The sequence below is a fragment of the Mytilus californianus genome, unplaced genomic scaffold (genome assembly GCF_021869535.1).
Source record: "Mytilus californianus isolate M0D057914Y unplaced genomic scaffold, xbMytCali1.0.p SCAF_5, whole genome shotgun sequence".
In the NCBI taxonomy this organism is placed as follows: Eukaryota; Metazoa; Mollusca; class Bivalvia; order Mytilida; family Mytilidae; genus Mytilus; species Mytilus californianus.
Window position 1 is genome coordinate 41,287,019 of NW_026262701.1, and position 21,531 is coordinate 41,308,549.

At 32.0% G+C, this 21,531-nt stretch overlaps 1 protein-coding gene across 2 annotated transcripts; it reads right to left on the reverse strand.

Moving 5' to 3' along the window:
- Window positions 1–1,626: 1,626 nt before the first annotated feature.
- On the reverse strand, window positions 1,627–20,379 carry LOC127702203 (hepatitis A virus cellular receptor 1-like). 2 transcript variants are annotated; one of them, XM_052206312.1, is made up of 8 exons: window positions 20,285–20,379; window positions 19,498–19,569; window positions 17,459–17,773; window positions 15,592–15,636; window positions 14,573–14,650; window positions 11,989–12,054; window positions 9,978–10,037; window positions 8,604–9,563 (listed from the first exon to the last, which is right to left on the reverse strand). In XM_052206312.1, exons 2-8 carry the CDS (start codon window positions 19,538–19,540, stop codon window positions 8,728–8,730), a joined length of 1,443 nt encoding a protein of 480 aa, XP_052062272.1. In that variant the 5' UTR covers window positions 19,541–19,569; window positions 20,285–20,379; the 3' UTR covers window positions 8,604–8,727. The 2 variants fall into 2 exon arrangements, with proteins under 2 accessions (XP_052062273.1, XP_052062272.1); XM_052206313.1 differs by lacking the exons at window positions 8,604–9,563; window positions 9,978–10,037 and adding an exon at window positions 1,627–2,692.
- Window positions 20,380–21,531: the final 1,152 nt, after the last annotated feature.

The window sequence follows — 21,531 nt, forward strand, 5'->3', positions numbered from 1 at the left end:
TAGTCGCCTATAAAAGGCCCCGGTATGATCATTTGAAACTATTCAAACGAAAAAAAAACTAATGGACTTATTCATAACAAAACAATTTATGAAATTCAAATATGTCAGACATGAACCAACGACAACCACTGCACTACAGGCTTCTGACAGGCACAAATACAGAATGTTGAGGGGTTAAACATATGTTTGTCAGCTCTCAACCACGCTACCCTAACCAGGGCAGTTGTGTAACAGAATAACATTAGAACAAACTGTATTAAAAGAGTAGCCAAATCTATTGATGGTAAACCATATTTTTTTTCGATAATTCCAAATTTGCCAACGACGAAAGGTGTGTTACAAATCATGGCAGTACCAAGGTACTGACTACTGAAGTTTTGATATCCTTTAAGACAAGGAATCCACATGGCGCGATATAGACCCAAAATTAATAATACGCTATAAAATTGGTACGTCCGAAGCTCTTTTCTAGATTTACTTTAATCGGGAATTCTTAATCCCAAACTTTCGAAGCCTAGATTGAATAACTACTTGATTACGAGAAGAGACATTCAAAAATAGCCAAATTCATCTAAGGTCAACTTTGCCAGATGAATTGAACCTTAGTTCCTAAGATTTTTTTAATTTGTCAACTTCGGTGGTATTCACTTGAGTGCTAGCAGATAAACAAAAGTCTCATAAAGCTAAGTATTGTAACTACTTGAATACGCGAGAGACCTTTAAAGAAAAGTCAAATCTATTTAAAGTTGATTTTGCCTCAGGATGTTTATACGTTACTTTCCTAATAATTACTAAATTTATAAATGATGAATTAAGAAAAGTGTTTTTTAAAGCATGATAATGCCGAAGCACTTACTTCTGTGCTGATGATACTCTCGGTGATCATCAGTATAGATTCCCGAAACCTAAAGCATTTTCCCGGTGTATATAGTGATGAAAATAACACTCAACGGGTGGCTACTTATCTGGAAATAATTAGTCATAATGTTTGCAGGGGGAAAGCATTTCTACTATATTAATTCATGATGATTTTTAAAAATCGTTCAAAAGATTGCGGTAAAGTAAATGCTTTAAAACAGGAAGATATCTTTATCTTAGAATAAATAAGAGCAAGGATATGTAAAAAATCAACATATAAAAGGTAAAACATTCAATTTTTCTGTTCTGACTTTTCTTGTCGCAGAAATTAAAATATATAACTTAAAAACAATAATATTAACCATCTGAAAGGTAAAAGAGATGTTGAAAGGCTAACAAATAAACGCAACAGTAGTATACCGCTGTTCAAAAGTCATAAATCGATTGAGAGAAAAACAAATCCGGGTTTCAAACTAAAACCGAGGGAAACACATCAACTATAAGAGGAAACAACGAAATAACAGAACACAGAAGTGCAACAAAAATCAAACAACAATGCAACATTCATAGAAACGAACTATTAAATAACAACTGCCATATTCCTGACTTGGTACAGGACTTTTTCAGACAAAATGGTGAGTTGATCCTGGTTTTGTGGCTAGCCAAACCTCCGCGCTGCATGGCAATGTTAAATATACCGCTAAAATGACAACATAACATGACGGGAACAGAGTACAAATAAATGCAAAAACACCAAAGACAGAGAAATACATAAATAAATAATATAATAGTACATTTCGACATGTTAACCACAGAATAACAACGAATAACTTAATAATTTAGGACAGTACACAAAAACAGCTTAATAGAATTACGAAGTGTGAGTCTGTAACACGAATGGATCAACGCCACAAAAAGTAATGTCACAGGTAAATTTCTAAAAATTGGATATAAATCAAGATTAGGTTTCTAATTATGTTATTTGATGTACTTTATAACAATTACAAGAATATTAATATAGAACTGTGTTAGTAATAGTGCAACTAACTATGTCGGCTTTTCTTCCAAATCAAACTGTGTAAAACAAATATATCCTGTGCACATAATTGCTTTAAACTAAAATCATACAAATGAACTGAGTGATTAATTATCTCTACTTTTACATACGAATAGAAAATAAAAGATAGAATCACAACTACAAACGATATATGATGAAGTAAACATTATATAGTATATGTATTGAAATATATCTCTCAGCACAATTGTCAACATGTATGATTTGAAGATAAGGTATTAAAATAAGATTCCTCTTCGTTGTATAAATAAAACAAAAGTCAATTATTTGGTTTGGATATAATTGTCTCTAAGTGTTCTTTTATCACACGGATTTCAACGGAAACTAAGACTTGTGTGAAAGTATAATTGTATGAACATGAAATACAGTGGTAATAACGGTAACGATGCAGTCCAATCATCACATTGATTGATTGATTTATTTATTGATTGACTTAATGGTGTTTATTTTGCGTCGAAGCAGACAACAACGTCTATGTCACGGCAAAAATATTTTTTTTTTTTCAAAATAGCACAACACAAATCCGGACAAAAGACCATGACATATATGAAATAGTTGATTTAAACAAAATAAAAATGTAATCCAAAACTTCTGTGTTAAAGTTATCTGATATCTTGACTTATTATATTAATTTCAAATTTAGGTTTCTTTTGCATTTATATAGTAAAGTTCGCCTGGTAACATGTGTTAACAGAAACAAACATGTGCAGCTAGAACATACGATGACATAAATTAGCACTGTTGGTAGTCTGTTCTCTCCTGCCAAATAGATTTAGACATATATATTTCATCACATGTGATACAATCAAATATCTACATACAAAAATATATCTAAATTATTCTTTTGAAATGCATTTAAAAACGATAGGAATAACATAAATATAACTGCGGGTCTGACTTATCGTTTGTTTTTGTTTGTTGCTGTATATCATAATTGTTTTTCGTTTATTGTTTCGTACATACATCAGGCCGTTGGTTTTTTGTTTCAATTGTTTAACAATTGTAATTATGTCACGGCCTATGCTTGTTGAAGGCCGGATGGTGACAGATAGTTTTTAACTGTTATGTCATTTTGGAATTTGGTTGCAATTGTCGTAGCCATAATTCCGTCCCCTTTTCCAGGAATGTGACCTCCCGAATATAACTTAACATTGTTACTTACATTAATAATTGTCGGGTGTCATATGGTGAGCGGAATCTGCTTACACTTCCGGAGCACAAGAGATCATCCCTTGGTTTGTTTAAAGTGGTTCATGCTGCTCTTGTTTTTGTTTTAAGGTAGATCGGGTGTATTCCGCCATCTAGGATTGTAAAGTAGTAGAATACAATCGGTTTTGATCTTTATAAAATGTGGATATTTTTTGGAAAACATGTAATTCATTTGTAAGACTTTTCATCTACAAGAAGGAAATTTTGTGTTTACTCATATTTGTATGACTTTTTATATTCCTGTCACGTAATATGTAATTTTAGCGGTATTTTTTAACATTTCCATATAAGCGGGAGGTTTGGCTAGCCATAAAACCAGGTTCAACCCCCCTTTTTTTACTAAATGTCCTGTACCAAGTCAGGAATATGGCAGTTATTACCACATAGTCCGTTTCTATATATGTTTGCGTGTGTTTTTGTAGCAGTTCAGTGTTTTTCTGTTGTTCTGTTTTGTTTCCTCTTATAGTTGACGTGTTTCCCTCAGTTTTGGTTTGGTACCCGGATTTGTTTCAGTTAAATCGATTTATGACTATTGAACAGCGGTATACTACTATTGCCTTTATTCAACAAATACAGAATACTTTTTGTTTGATTCCTTTCTTTCATCAATTTTAATTTAGACCCCCCATCTACCTCAAGTGTTGCTCTTTGTGGGGTTTTTTTTTTTAATTTTTAACATTTTTTGTTGTTAATACAGGTAACAGTCTTTTCAATCAAAATTTCACATTCGGTCAAGTTTCAGGATTAGAAAATTTACATGACCGATTGTTTATGAATCTAGTGATGTCTTGGGATTGGATAAGAGTTAATTCCCAATATGTTATTGAATGATGCCGAATCACTTCATATAACATTTTTGTATAGGAGTAACACGACGAGTGTCACATGTGGGGCAGGATCTAATAACACTTCCGGGCAAATGAAATGATCCCAAGTTTTTGGTGGAGTTCGTGATGCTCATTCTTTTGTTTCCTATGTTGTATTTTTATAGACTGTTGTTTGTCATTGGTAGCGTTTCGTTTCATACCATGACATTGTCAGTTTCGTTTTGCCATTGGTATCTTCCACCTCTGTCTTGGTCTTTTATTGGCAATCACACCACATCTTCTTATTTTTATTTTATAGTAGCTAAGTATATCTAATTATTACATATCATATTGTCTTAAACGGAAGTATTTGGATTGTCTCATAAGGTATGATAAAAGTCAATAGACGGTCTCAAAAGCATGCAGAATAGTTTAAATTTACAATACTTTAAACAATATTTTATTTCTATTGAAAACACGATCTCAAAATGGGGCTATGTTGGTGGGTTTTAAAGCTTTAAAGCAAATATTCAAGACAAAATATCAAAATTTACATTTGTAATCACTAATAAGGGACAAAACTAATGTGCTGTGAACATCTGACAACACTTTTTATTTTTAGAGTTCAAGGTACAAAAAAAGAGGTCTACTTACATCTTTTTTCCTTTATACCTGTATGTGTAAATTACTCCATTGCACAACACATGATAACGTACTATTGTTGTTTCAAACATTGTTTCCAATTATGTTTGCCATTAGGTAATCTAAGTCTGGAAGTTTTTGAAAAATGTCTTACCATCATTATTTAAACTCTCACAATAACAGATTTTATACTCAAAAACAATATATATTCAATTGTAGAAAACTGAAGACTACGAGTTTTTCTAAAACATAATGAACAAACGTTGTTGTGTTCATCTTTGTATAGCCATAAACAACACATATTAACTCTGACGTTGGAAGAAGAAAAGTCTGGTAACTACTTAGGCTATAATATACAAAATTTGTCTCATCAGCTTCAGATAGGTCTTCAGTAAGTAATCAAGATCTTTTATTCTAGGCAAAACAAGATATACTGCTGGCAAGGCTAACAAAGATACCCCTATCACGTCCGCCACTGTTGATTGGAGACCATATCATCAAGCATTATTAATATTTTGTAAAGCGTTCAAAAGTTCTGACCAGGACAAGACTTGCACATATAGACAGACTGACAGAGTGTTTTTTATATAATCAACTTCCGGGACCTTCGTTTGCGGGGGTCTGATTAATATAATATGTGAACATGAAAGAAAATATTGTAAGTAGGAGTTGTTTTGTGTTGATCATAGTCTTTACAAAAACATTAAGATTTTGGATACAAATGAATTGTTTCTATTATGCCTTATGCTTTTGACTAACAGCTTTGACGTGTATAATAAAATGCATTTAATTAACTGAAACTGAAAGACACGAATAACTTATTTTTCAAAATGTGATTCAAAGAGATTGTGACAGACTATTGGCTTAAAAAGCTTATACTAAGACCGGCATTTCCCATTGTTTTATAAATTTCATTGGCAGTAGAAATATGGATTGTTCAATATCATTCCTGTTTCTAAATGACTGATTTAAATGTCCCTCGAATCAGCCGTACGTTTTAAACTCAATCAAAAGCTCAAACACATAAAACGAATGAAAAACAACTGTCATATTCCTTACTTGGTACAGACATTTCCTTATGTAGAAAAAGGTGGATTAAACCTGTTTTTATAGCTAGCTGAACCTCTAACTTGTATGACAATCGCGTAAAATTCCATTGTATTGACAGCAATGTGTTAGCAAAACAAACAGACACAATAGGTAAAAATGTCAAAAAGTGGGGTACAGCAGTCAACATTGTTATTTTCTTAATCACTATAAAAAACAAATACTATGTCAACAAAATGGACTAAACAGTAAAGGTTAGAAATGTACAAAGACAAATACAAAAACCTTATTACACGTAATTAAGATGATAAACAACGTTAGTACCTAGAATCTATACTTCAAGACCATGATGTATAATTTGTGAAGTTGTTACTGAATATTTATCAACAAGGTCTTGGTATCCTCCGATGAATTTTTTTAGAAAAAGGACGAGACGTTCTTTGACAATTGAATTATCAGGGACACTCAAAGTAAAAGGAGTGGCAGTACAGTATTTTAGTATAAGTTTTAACTCTTAGAAGTTATAAATGATGAAAATATGTCGCACATTCGTATTTTTTACCTTTGCATAATATAGTAGTGCATGCAAACTTTCCATTCCAGGATATAATTTTTTACGAAACTTTATAGTAAGAGCGCCACGTAAAAGGAGTTCCTATGGGAAATTGCATTGTCAATATCTACCGAAGTGCAACATATAGAGTTCTGTATGCAGGGTGGCTCCAGGACAACGAATTCTGAAGAATAAATGCGGAAGTACTATCTTTCTTAACTTCTTCTTTTCGACATGACCGAATGCGACTTATCGACAGATTTTTTAAAGTAATTTTTCTTTTGTTTTTGTTTTTGTTTTTTTTTTTTTCATAGTGTTTTTTGTACATTTTTGATACCCGATGATATTGTTCTACTATTTTTACACATTAGATTATAACTAGTTTTTTAATAACATTCTTTCTGAAGATGATTTTATTGTGACTTGACAGTAAGTTCTGGCGTTCCGTCTTTGCAGGTTGATAAATACTTTACCGATTTGCAGTTTGTAACATCAGACATGTCTAAACAATATGACCAAACTAAATATCATATAGCAAGACCTTGCTACACCAATACTTGAGCAAGTCAGCAAAGCAAGTGCAAAAATAAACTACTGTAAATTCACAAATTATAGAGTGTATTTATTATTGCGATTTTTGAAGAATGGACAAAAATGCGAGATTAATTATTGAGATTTTAGATATCTGTACTGTAAACCGGGAAATTTGCGCCTTCTTTTTCGGGATTTACCAACAAAATCTGAACTCGTGCCGTTTTGAATTCGCGATACCCCGATGTCCTACATAAATATTTCATAAATGATTTTGAAATTTTACAGTTGTATATAAATCAGGTGATCAAATCAATCGTGCAGGAATCTTTTTTTCACGCTGAACAAAGTTATTAGAATTCGTCGGTTTATTGATGTAAATTTAGATTTAAAGTTATTTATAGTCATGCTTGTAAAAACACATAGTACACAATAAACAGAGAAGAATTACCTAATTAAGAGTGAATTAAATGCCGACAGGATTACTGCTAATTAATTAAATCTTTGATCTTATTGTGCTGTCAAATATTTGCGGTAGTTCTATATTCGCGTTTCCACTCTTACCGCAAAATAGCGAATATAAATCTGCCGCGAAATTTTCCCTGTTTACAGTATCAGATATCAGAATGCGAGTTCTTATTATTGCGATAATCACCAAGTCGCATTATTCGAATTAATAAAAAAAAATAAAAAACTCGCAATAATTTCTGAATTTACAGTTTATAAATAAAGTGTCTTCATTATGTTTTCCATTTCGATTTGGACGATAAAAACTCAACAAAGATAACCGTCTTATATCTGGTACGCCAGACGCGCTTTCCGTCTACCCAAGTTGTACAATCTACGGCTAAGGCAACCTCTGCCTGGAGGTAAAAAAACTAACTATTTCGAATAATGCAGCATTTTATAAACAGTATTAAACTATACAGGAAATAAACATATCAATCATCGATATCAAATGTCAACACAAAAGGGATGATTACTAAGAGACTGGCTATACCCTCTGGAACAAAAAGTCCAGCAGCAGTGACATAGACCCAGGGGTTGTAAAAACTCATTATTGTAAAAAAAAACTTTCTCAATCCAACAAAATGATTATAAGTACAATGTATAAAGCTTAGGACAGAATATGCATTAAAAAACACAATGTGTTCAATATCAAATCTTGAACCTATACTAAATTAACATCATTTCCTCATTTCTGAACATTAAAACGAGAGTATGATACTCACTAATATTTCATAGAGTTGTTTTTTTACAAATCGAACATGACTTTTAAAGAACCAATAGTTCATGTCCTAGGATCAATCACATTGATGAGCATACTCCGTTTGTATACCCTAATAAGACTTCAACATCATAGGTTTAGGATAACGTACATTTGTCATTCGGTTCTATTTACAATATTGGGCAGGCTCGTCTGGCTAATATATGATTTAACCTTTTAGTATCATTTTGTTCTATGGAAGAGATACAAGATAATTCACAAACTAGAAAAGATGTATACCCAAAAAGCGTAAGGATGGCTATACAGTTTCATGAAATTTAAGTTCCGTAATTTTTAGTAAAAACTTGAAGAAAAAATTATGTAACAGTATCTGACAAGTACAAAATCACCAAGCTTGGGTGAGTTATTATGAAGTCAATACTCTAATGATGAAAATCTTAGTTATGACATATATTTTGCTAAATTGGTTTAGATGACATTGGGTACCTGACTCTTGTTAGGATGTGTATCTCACCCGTATACATCATTTTATGATAAACTTATTTTGTTCGAAGGATGACAAATGATTTTGAGGTTGAAATAGACCTTTATCATACATTTAAAAAGGAAATGTGACAAAAGAATTGTAAATATTAAGTCTTGGAGGTTATCAACAGAAAGCAGAAAATAAGTCTTATCTATCTTAATTTGTTAAGATAGTAGTTTTTGGTATTTAGACATGATATTTAAAAACATCCAAATTAAGACCTTTTTGGTTTAGACAGCAGAGGTAAATTGTTTACAAATATGAATATCTTGGTGGAACAATACAAGTATTGTAGTCGTGTTCGTCGTCTTTATCAATTCTTTTTAGATTTTCATAAGGATTGATTTGTCCGTCTCCATTTTGTAATACGGTACGTTGATCACCTTCGTCTACAGTACCTCCGGATTCTGTTTGTTCAGCAAAGTTTACCATCGACAAAGAGTCTTCTTTTTTTGGTTTGCGATAAGGATATACTTCGTTGTGACTGTCTAATGATTCATTACTGAATTCACCTTCACAGCGTGCAGGACAACTGTCTGACGCATCGATATTACGGATACTCACAATAACGGATGCTTCGGAATTTGTCAGATCTTTGCTTCCATTTTCATTCATACAGGAATCAAGATCAGAACTGTTTTGATCTTTCTGTGATGTTTCACAATATTCTGGTGAAGAAATTTTATGCAAACTATCAGGTTCACTATTTTCTTTTGACGGCAGACAAGGATTTAGGTAAATGTTATCGTCAATGACTTCCAAGTACGATCTTTCAGATGTTAGAGAATTATGATCGGAATTGTTTTTATGAAGATGTAATGCTACAACAGACAACTCTGTATGTAGTTTTGATACATTTGGGATCATTTCACTTTCGCAGATGGATTCGTAATTAGATGAGAGATCTTCGGTATCTTTAGACGCATTGTTTGCATTTGCATTTACAGTTTTGTTTAGCTGCACATTCAAGTTTCCTGTTTTGTATTTGTGGATAATACATATGTTACATGTTACTGATAAACACAACACTAAGACAAGACCACCTGCTAACAGGCCATAGTACACTAGCTTTTCATTCGATGAAAAACCTGTATAAAGAAAACAATGATCAAATTAATACAGTCGTGGTTTGTCTCTGTTGTGCATCAAAATTTTCTACATTATACATTATTAGATATACCATGTACAAACACTAGCAGAACGCATATAAACTGCAAAAATATAATCCTATTCTATAATGCAACTTAGTTCAATATTGTATTAAAAATACATAAAATCCTATATAGATAAAAAAAAAAAATACATCATTAGGTTTTTGTAGACTGTTGTTTGTCTTTTCGTCGCTTTATGTTTTTGTCATGTTTTCGGTCGCTCTTTGACTTTTGAGTTTATATTCTCCCTTTCGTATCTATCGCTTCTTGTTTTTGTTTTTGTCAAGGAAAATATTTAATACATATTATAGATAAGGTGTTTTAGTACCACTACATAACAATTTGTCTTACCTGTTTCTGGTCTATTTGCATCAATGACTTCATTGTGAATGGTTGTTGATGGCTTGATGTCTTCATATATAAGGGAATATAATAGATCATTTGCTTAAATCTTTAGTTCCTATCGCATAGAAGTCGAAGCGTACAAAAGCACATTAAATACCGGAGTTCTGATGAATATGTAAATCGTTAACGTATACCGTTTTCTACTTATGATGAACTGCTTATGAAGTAAATATATGCAATATGATATAGAGCCAACTATCTCTTTATGAAATTCAAAGACAATAATTGACGATTAGTTTGATACAATATAATTACTTAAAGCTTGAGATTCGGCTTGACGTTTCAAATATTTGCAAGTTTATTTAGCCCTACACATCCAGTATGTTCCGAACGATATTTCACTTGTAAAGAAACGACAAAAAATTGGAACAATAACTATTGATATATGGAATTTTGAGGAGCCTGGCAAAACATTTTCCTCCTCAAATTCATTACCTCAAAAAAATAAGATATTCCGTACTTTATTGTTCAATTTGCCCAAATATGACCAAATATATCAATGCTATACTACGAGGGATAATAAACTTGAAATTCACATCATCGATGAATAGATATCAATACCTTGCGTTTTAATCAATTAAATGAAAGGGCAGTTTATATTAATGAAAATTGGAAAGTACTGAGGTTGAACATGAACTAATGAATGATTTATAACCATTAGGAATAATTGTTCACAAACAATTAACTACATTAATAACTGTGAGTATTTACATCTGTATACAGAATATTGTATTTAAGGTTTTCTTTCGGATATTGTTTTGCAGAGATGTATATAAAGCTGACAAGAAATCTATTAAATAATTGTGTAAAAAGCCCCCCAAAAATATGATTGAAAATACCAGACTGAAAAGAATTGAGATGCAAAACATAAACGCTTTTATTGCGAAACAAATGAAAGTTTTCAATGGAGACATATGCTATTGGTCAGTCTATTTAAACTTTTGTCAGTTCTATTGTCCCATTTGAATAAATACAATAGCTATTGTTCTCTGTGTAGTTTATTCACTGGGACCTTTAAATTTCTTCTAAGAGAAATCCATCACTCATTGATTAATTTACCTGAGTAAAAAATTTTCTTCTAAATAGATCTTCTAAATAGACGAAAAACAAGAATGTGTCCATAGTACACGGATGCCCCACTCGCACTATCATTTTCTATGTTCAGTGGAATCTGGGGTCAAAACTCTAATTTGGCATTAAAATTATAAAGATCTAAGTTTCAAGTTGATTGGACTTCAACTTCATCAAAAACAACCTTGACAAAAACTTTACCTGAAGCGGGACAGACGGACGGACGGACGGACGAACGGACGCACAGACCGAAAAAACATAATGCTCCTCTACTATTGTAGGTGGGGCATAAAATGTTTCAACTCACAAAACTGCATGTGATGTTGCATTTAAATGGATATCAATAATATATTTTCAATCTATTCTTTGTAAACACTGATCATGTTGAATCAACCATTAATATTTGATTCCTGGCAAAGTTTTGAACATTGTCCTTATTGAGATTTTTTTTTTTTTTTTTGTGTGTTTGACATAAAAACTGGAAAATGACGATGTTTAAATAAAGGCCTTTCTTAAATGTATTCTATTACTAAACAAAAACAAAAAAATGCAATTTATTTCAATAGGAACAATGCTACAAACTTTGTCAGAAATCAACTTTTTATGATTAAATCATTATTTATATTGAACAGATACAGTTTTGAGAGTTGATGCATGTATTTTCATCTAAATTGTACGTCTTAGAAGATAATTTTTTTTACTCATGTAAATTTCTCTTAGAAGAAATTTAAAGGTCCAAGCGAATAAACTACACAGAGAACAATAACTGTTGTGTTTATTCAATAGGACAATATAACTGACAAAAGTTTTAATACCTTGACCAAGAGGATATGACTCTATGGAAATGTTTCATTTGGTTCGCAATAAATAATTTAAATATACAAACCTGTCAGTCTTTGAGTTTGCATATCAGTAGTTATAACAGTTTCACTCAAAGTATTGTAAAATGATCCTTAAAATATATTAAACAGAAATGGTATATAGGAACCGTATTGAACTTGCATTGACGTGTGAGCTTTTGTTCTGTATTGAAGGTCTTGTTGTGATTTGAAGTTGGTGAACAATAATAAAAGCGGGGTTATTTCGCTAAGGGTTTTGTTAAGTGTTTTTGAAAATTTTGAATCACGAATACATACACCATATCCCTTCGTTTTCATTGTGTACCTTTTACATATAGCTCAGTCACTGAGGGACAAACGTAATCTTTTTTTTCTCACTTTTTAAAACTTTTGTATCAGTAATTGTGCTGCTCTTTATTTATCTCTAAGCCTTTTCATAGAGAATGTAATGGTAAGATGCCAACTGAAGTGCGCAAGACGTTTTTCTGGAATACCATCCATTAAGGTAGAACAACAGACAAATTCAGGAAAATGTTTAGTTATCCTATTGAAATATCGTAGCTATAAAATATAAAAACAAAATAAAATCACCACATTTAAAGGAGATTGCAAAGAAGCATTTCCAAGAGATATTCTAAATCCACCATCAATAAATGTTTCTAATTGGACGAAAATTGAAAAAATTACATTGTTTTTATTCTAAAATTTTACATCAGTACATAACAAAGATGCAGCATTTCAAATAAAAAGGGTTACATTTTCAAACAAATAGACTGTTGTGAAACTTTAAGAGTAAATTTAATCATTTAGGCCACACCAATTTGATTTTTAGTTCTTCGGACAAAAGCTCCAAAAAATATGGGGCGAGCGAGCGAAATTTTTTTTTATTGTATTTATTTCTTGAAAATGAGTTTTGTTGAGGCGGGTGCTCTACAAGTGGAGCGAGCGGTATAATTTTTTTTTTTAAATTGTGCGATTTAGAATATTTGTACATGTTAAAACTGGGTTACTTCAAAGAAAAAGGAGGATAAACATGCTCTTATGCATATAAATTGATGTATTTGTGCCTGTAGTACAGTCTGTACCATACCCAACTTTTTGGTTCGCTTTGGTTTAGTATAATGTTGATTATTTTCGTCAAATAAGCTTTGACTGCGTGAATTTTCATTTAAATTCATACATGTGTATATATTAAGGAAGCATATCAGATGCAGTTTAGCAAGAGGAATTATGTTAGTTAGGTAAATGAAATGTGTTGAATACAATTGAAATATGTGTATACATTCCAAAACAATGCTCATGAAAAATATTAAATATCTTTTGATATAGTTGTTTTCATTATATGGTAATGATTGTTTATTGGCTGCTTGACATCCAGTTGGAACTACTTATCCATAATAGGATCAACATAATGAGTGAGGTGAATATTTCAACAACATCCTGAGTAAGATAATTATATTGCTATGCATGCAGATCTCAATGTATTAAAACATTTAATCCCGCTGCAAATGTTTGCACCTGTCCTAATTTAGGAATCTGATGTACAGTAGTTATCGTCTGTTTATGTAGTTCATACGTGTTTCTCGTTTCTCGTTTTTATTTAGATTAGACAGCTGGTTTTCCCGTTTGAATGGTTTTACACTAGTAATTTTCGGGCCCTTTATAGCTTGCTGTTCGGCACTCATACCACATCTTCCTATAAATATTCCCTTAAAATACATTTAACCACATTCACATGCATTATTCTGACTTAGCAAAATACTTTTTCCTTTTGCCCCTGAAACCTGCAATGTATTTCAAACTGGAAGTGGTTGCACCAATAACACATCCCTAATTATTATTAGCATGCCAATCCCAATACCACCACTTTGGTCTCGAATGTTGGAACTCTTAAATTTTCCCTTACAAAAGAGTTCTGATTGCATGTCAATAGACTAACAAGGGGATATGGAGTTTTCATTAAAATTAGATAAATCTGTCATTTTTCAAAAATTCATGTGAATTTAATATTAATTTCATCCAAGACAGATAGCTCTAGATATCTATGTCTGTTGTAGTCCGAGATTACTCTGACGTCCAACGGCTGCTTTGCCAGACAAGCTGGGGCCGTGGGACAACAGCCCCCCATCTTGTCTGGCAAACAGCTGTTGGACGTCGGAGTAATCTCGGACTATGTCTGTTGAAACAATGATCGGGGATGACAATGGTTCTAACAAGTACTGATGTGATCGTGGTCATCTAACGAAAGATTTTTTATTTTTGTCTCCTAGAACAGGTAAAACGAAATGCATTTCAAATAACTGTGTGTTTAATAACTACGTGTCCTCGGCAATGATCTGACACAACTTCATGTTGGCATCCCGATTTTTGACCTTTTATTTACAAATCGATTTATCACACGTGCGTTTGAATCGCTCGGAGCAATATATGCACGATAAAAATGTCAAGGATAAACTAATTTTGGAGTGGCATGCGGCCCAAAAATTGGCGGAAGCGGTAATTATTTTTTTTTATTGAAAAGTCAATTTCTCCAAAACAGGAGCGGGAAAATCCAAAGAACTATTAATCAAATTGGTGTGGCCTTAACCTGAAATTTTGATTGAAATAATTTGTGAACTTAATTTCACTTACTTGTTGTTATATTTTGAGGCTCTGTTTGGGATGTGTGATCTGTTATAGATTCTATAATTGTTGTAGTAAGTACCTTGTCTAAAAATATATGAATATTTGATATTCTATCAAAAATTCAATATTTCAATCATAGCGCACCATGTAATTCTATCGAGTTTCCAACATTATGGAAAACAACGAAAGCCTACAATATCATTTACTGTGATTGGCGGTTGATATGTATGTGAATACTATGATTGGCGGTTGATATGTATGTGAACTATTTTTTTTTCGATGAAGCCTGACTGGTTGAGGTTGATCGTCTTCTAGTTTCCATTTAAGACTTTATCAAATAACTGTGCCGTCAAGATGAGTTTTTTCTTCGATTTCTAGACTATAGAACGCAGTCAAAATAACACAACCTATTCGACGTTTGATATATATTGGTGTAATCATCTCCTCCTACATGTTTCAGATAATGTCCTTCATAAGTCACATGATGCTTACACACACAATGAAATAATGAACCTGATTGTTCGACTTTGAAATAGATTGAGAAATAATTTTCATTTTTCCGGTTTTGTGGTGTTCATTGTAGACAGTATACCAGTTCTTGTTTATCAACTGCTCTTTCATGTTCAGGTCAAATCTCGCAGGATGTGAAAAAATGTTTACCATGGAGAAATTTGAACTTCTGTGCTTTTTTGATAAATTTTAGTCCTCAACCGATTTTAACTCTCGATTTCTAGGTGCAAATCAAGATGTGATGTATTAAACCTAGTAATTTGTGTGGGATTATTTATTTTACGTTCAATGAAACAATGATATTTTATGAATTTCACTAAGTCTGAATCACTCAGTGAAAAGATATCATCTATAATTAAGTTAAATTAAGAAATTGTCTTTTTTTTTTTTTTAGTTCTTTAAGTGAAATTTACGAGAAATCGACAAGAAAAAGAGTACAAGTTTCTATTGGGTGTCGAATTTCTGCCCACTAAACAGCAAATTATTCAAAGAGAAATAACTAGAAGTATCTATACCTTTAGTAGTATACTCATCTGTAACTCGTGTGTCATTGATATGAGCTGTCAAAATATGTAAAAAGTTTGATTTCAAAAATATATTTAAAATGTTCTAGAGTAAAACATATAATTTTGAAAAATATATATTCATAACATTCTTTAATGATCTTTATAAATATAATATCTTTAGTTCACGAATGTTTAGTATCATCTAATTAAAACCTATTTACAATTTTTTCACTTGGGTTGAAATTAGATACGGCATAATAAGTTTTATACTGCACTCTTTCTATTTGAGCAGTCAAAATGCGTTGACTGTATATTTCTATGTCGTATACAGTCACTGACCCGATATCCCTTTTCCTCATGAATATTTAAATAGTAGTTGCCGAAATTACATTTAATTATTCATACGACCTCTTCAACCAGACCTTGTTTCCAATGTATACAACGAAGCGTGGAACGACTCACACTTATTTCTTGTACAATTGTTGGAAAAACATATTTCACTTGTTAATACTTTTGGTTTTAAACCTATAAATCATTATGTGTTATGCTTGTTGATGATATTTAGTCCATACTCAAACGAATTCGTTCACCATCGATTGGTCTCAAAAGGTAATGTACATTTCATTGTGTTGTATATTTCTCCGCCAGATGTGAAGCCTTTTTAAAGGGTTTTTTTTTCCAAATGTTTAAATCTTTAGATCAAGTAAATAACAATAACACAATAAACAACAATGGAAAATGTTTTTTTTCTAGATTGCAGTATAAAGACAATAATAGTGTACTGACTTGACATATCAACGATAAAAGGCTTCGGCCCGAAACGGGGAAAAAGCTCGGCAGAGCCTCGCATTTCCCCTTTTCTAAGCCTTATCCTTATATAGTTGATATGTCAAGTCAGTACACTATTATTGTCTATATAAATAACCTGCCAAGTAAAAACAATTAAATTAAATTTTCATCACGTACTTTAAGAAAATAATATGTGTTGAAGCTTTATCGTTAAGATTACGTAAGGACATATTTAGACATGTCAAAGCAATGAAAGGGACAAAAGAATTGTCTGCATGTAGGGAAATATGTATTTATAATTGAACTCTCTCAGGTAAAGTTGACCTTATATGAATTTGGCTATAATTTAAGTTCCCTTTTGGTCTTTTCACGTATTTCGGTTCTTATACATCCCTGGCTTTCAAATATTTGGCTATGAGCGTTCCTGTTTATCCAGAAAAGCGCTCTAGATGCAATACAAAAATAAAATATTATTTCTATTTTGTTATGTGAACTTATGCGATACTCCAACTCATGGTGAAGTGGTGTCATTTACATTGCCTACAATGTGATACTTAGTACCAGTCTAAAGCGTTACATACCACATTTAGTCAAAGTTGTGTTTGTACGTGCTTTGCGTCCGCTTGTTGAAAGATTTTTTATGACTTTTTTCAGAATATTCTTAAAATTGCGTGCAAAGCAAGACATTATAATTTTTAGTGGGGACATTTACAGTTACATCATACTATGTATGTCCTAAATCATTTTGTTTAGATTAAAGCATTCAATAATGATTTTTAGTTTGCTAGATGAAATTATTGAATTATTTTTACGTTAAGAAAGTGGTGGGTTAAGATCATTGCAGGGGTGTGTTTTTTCCTCCTTGCTTGATGGTAGGTTTTGAAAATTTAAATGACGCAAAAAATGAATAAGCAGACAAGGCCAAAGCACTTCAGTGTTGTTAAAGTTTAAATTTGATGGTTAAAAACGTTGTAATTCTTGTTTTGTTCTGCTTGTATGGTTTTGTATGGTTGACTTCAGCCTTACCCTTGCGTAGAATTGTACCGTAAACAATAAAGTTGAAGGACGTTTATGTTTATTTACTTACATTGCAATCTAAGTGTCACTTTTGTCTGTTTAGCAACGTTGTTGATAAGTACCTCGCACCAATATAAACCAAGGTCCTCCTCCGTTATGTTTGAAATTTCTAAATTGTATTCCCCTTTCATTGGATCTCCAGTTATCCTTAATCTGTCGTGACCCTCCGCCTCATTGTTCATAACTAAACCAGCTGATATAAAGGAATCTTTTCGTCGCCATAGTGACGTTAATGCTCCCGAATTCTGACATTGCAAGGTTATGGTCTCCCCAAGATTAACATATTCTGCCTTAGTATGTATTCTTCCTTCCACAGAGAGAGCAACTTAAATTGATCAAAGACTTTTTACGAATTCATTTTGCAAAATAATTATATTTTCATATTTATTTGCATGACAAATGGAAGCATAATTTAAAAGTGATTGCTTTTGAAAATATTTTAGTGGATTTATCTTAACTGACCAACACTGAAAATGTTCAGTCTATATTGCAATGAAGCAACAGAGTGCAAAAATCTTCCGTAAATAGCCTCATAAATAGAAATACTATTAATCAATAAAATGTGTATATTTCTATTTAATACTTGGTCTAGTACATTTTAGGTTGAAACCACGTTCTTGTTTAAACTCGGGGTATTTTGTAGCTTACTATACAGTGTGGGTTTTGCTCATTGTCGAAGCCTTGCGGTGACCTGTAGTGGTTGACATCCTTGTCATTTGGTTGTCTCATCGCAATTTATACAAAATGTAGCACAACATCATATTCTTTTTATATTCTGTGACTATAATTGACTTTTGAATAAAGATTTAAGCCGACGAACCGATTATAACTAGCGAAAAAGTATATTGTCCATGCCTATCCATCCCAATGAAATATTCGTTTCCTCTCTTTTATGACATCTTTTTCTGTATTCATCTTTTCAGTTGATATCTTGACAGCTTGATTGTTTTGAATCTGTATGAAATATTTGTCACTGAACGTTAAGCAAACAACAAACAATCTAACGCACATAGTCCTGAATACGTATGAAAATTTGGACGTTAAGGGATTGTAATAAACTATTTCACCCTAGTATAAACCGCTACACAGTTCTTTTGTAGATTTCATATAATAACGTAATGCACACTATTTGTTCTTAAATTGTTTCATATTCTACTCTAAGTGGTATAATATATCGGAGATACGCTAGTTGAACTTCAACTTGTATTATTTAAGAAATGAATGCTTCTCTTTGTAATTTTATTGGAGTATAAAAGTGTTGACCGAATCACATTTTGTATGAAGCGCGGAAGCGCTTCGTTCAATAAAAAAATGTGTGCACAATCAACACTTTTACACCCAAATAAAATTACAAATAAGAAGCATTCATTTCTTATAATTACATTATGTGCTAATAAGAACATGAAATAAAGTTTTATCAGGTTTTTCTTTTATTTATCTGTGCACTTTGTTTTGGATGAACGTGTCATCACGAATGTAGCATTTCATTTTGATATATGAAGGTTAATTTTTGATGACCAATCAAACTAGTCTAACGAATTCTCGTGAAACATACATGTAATGTAATTCTTAAGATAAAACACAATATTAAGGTCTTAATAATAATAGGCAGCAGATAACGCTGAAGACTATCTAACGTAGCCAATTTTACACATGTTTGCACCCACCTTTAGTTTTTTTTTTTAAATTCCCTGTCAAGTTCAAATTCAAACCGGACAGCTTTCGTATACATTTTCTGAATAACTTGATTTTTGAGACATTAAAAGTTATTCTAAATTGAAATAATTTGTTCTTTTCTTTATCTTTCTTATATCTTTTAGGTAGCAGTTATCATTTTCATGTTTTCACTCTAAAGTATTTTTCAATTATATGTTTTAGATATCTAATTTAGAAATTATTGTTCAAGTTACTACTAGTTGCAATCTTTAAAATTGTAATTGACAAAACATATAGGGTAAAACCTAGTTCTGAACCTTTAAATACGTATATAATTTACCCTTGAAATATATATGTGGCTGATTTAACATTTAGTAAAATATATTTACATACCATTCTGCAAAGCAACCAAAATAGACAACAAACATGCTTTCATTCTATCGTTTATACATCATATTCTAGTTTCTACAAAAAAAAAACCAAAAGGTGCTTTTAACTCACCTTTAATACAATGCAAATTTTAGAGTAGATGGATGTTTCAGTTCGAATTAATAGCATCAATGCTTGAGGAGACGCGAACTAGCCAACCAATTTAATAAAAAAAAACTAGAACTATATAAGCTCATGTGGTACAACGGAGAGTTGCTGTGGCTGTGGTCATAAAGATCCGTTTGCAAGGAAGGAATTTTTTAAGAAAACTTTTGCATTTGGGCTGGTTTTGGACTAAAATGAAGAAAAAACACTGCACAACTGAGATAAAAATATTTAAAGTTATATTTACCGGTATGTCAAATCTAAAATAATGATTTGTGTTAATTCAAGAGTTATGGTAATAGCCTTGTCAACATGATTTCGGTAGGGTCTCTGTGGTCGATTGGTCTTAGAAGTTCATCTACTGTCAACACTGAGGTCGTGAGATCGACAAATCCCGCTCTTGGCAGGTGTGTTCGACTCCTATATATCTTAATTGACAAGGATTGCCACTTTTCCTGCCGAAAGTTACAGTTGGTTGTTCTCTCTTGATACTCCGGCTTCAATAAAAACTGGCCGCCACGAAATAGCCAAGAAAAGCCGAAAGTGGCGTTTAACACCAACAATCATTTAGTCAATGATGGTCTCTGCAAAGTTGAACAAAAATACTGTTCAAAAACGTATTAGTTGTAAACAAAAGGATAATTACCTGAAATTATGACTTCTAAATGAATATATGATGGATTTTTAGCATGTTACATTTTGATGGATACTTTTGAAAATTATTTCCATATAGTATGTGAATTCCTGTTACGCAAACTCTATTGATTTCCTGGCCCCATGAAATAACAATAGATAGTTCAATATTCCGGAAAATCCATTGACATGTTGAGGAAATATTATTTAACACATTTTAGCAAATAATAAAGTTTATACATTGACAACTATTTTTAACTTTTTTTTATTTTCATCAATAGTCATGCAAAAGTATGATGTATAACTTTCTAAAACGAAATAATTTATTCTACACGTACGCGTTGGTCACTATTTTATAAAATGATACAAAATTTGACTAAATCTTTCCATATGTATTTAAGTTTGGAATAATAATTACTTGTGAAAAGGAGAGAGAAGTTAGCGGAAGATTCGGGGGAGGGGAGGGGGTTCGTAGAGTGCGTACGCCTTTTTTGACTGGAAAATATATCATTTTAAGCATAAAATCATCAAAAAAAATCGCAATATGTATACTTTCTAGAACTACGCCCCCTTTTAAAAATCCTGGATCCGCCCCTGGAAGTTTTATAGTATTGCACGAGAAAAGAGACTTAGATTGTATGTACTCTAACAAATCTTTGGTATCAGGCCCATATAGAATATGGAGTTTCACAGCAACATTGAAGCTCAATTTCAATTTCTGCAAAAAAAGATGTTAATAGTTTACAGAGAAGTTTCGTGCAGCATTTGATAGACTCAGCAATATAGCGTTGTTTGCAAGGACATTTATGTAATTTGGGTACCTATTACACGGGTAATAACGTCCGTTTAGTACAGTGATTTTGTCAAAGTTTGGTTAAGTTGGTTATGGTTCATTTATGTTACTTCCGAGAACGATTGGCTCATTTCTTATATTTCAAATAAGCTATAAAAAGCAAATAAGATGTTTTAATCTATATTGGTAGTCAAACGATCTACATTGAAATTGTTGCTTGTAGGAAATTAGACGGTAGGATAACCAGAATATCGAATTTGATATGGTTTGGTTAAGCGATTGACATGGTTCAGTTAAGTGTCTAGAAATTCGTCATGGTTTGAAACAAATTGGTCGTGGTTTAGATCCTAACTAATGCATATTTGTTTCACCTTGATATTGATAGTTTGTTTGAAGGCGTTTGTGAAAAAACGAAGTTACACAATTAACCACCAATTGACTTAGAAGAAAAAATGCCTTTTTTAACA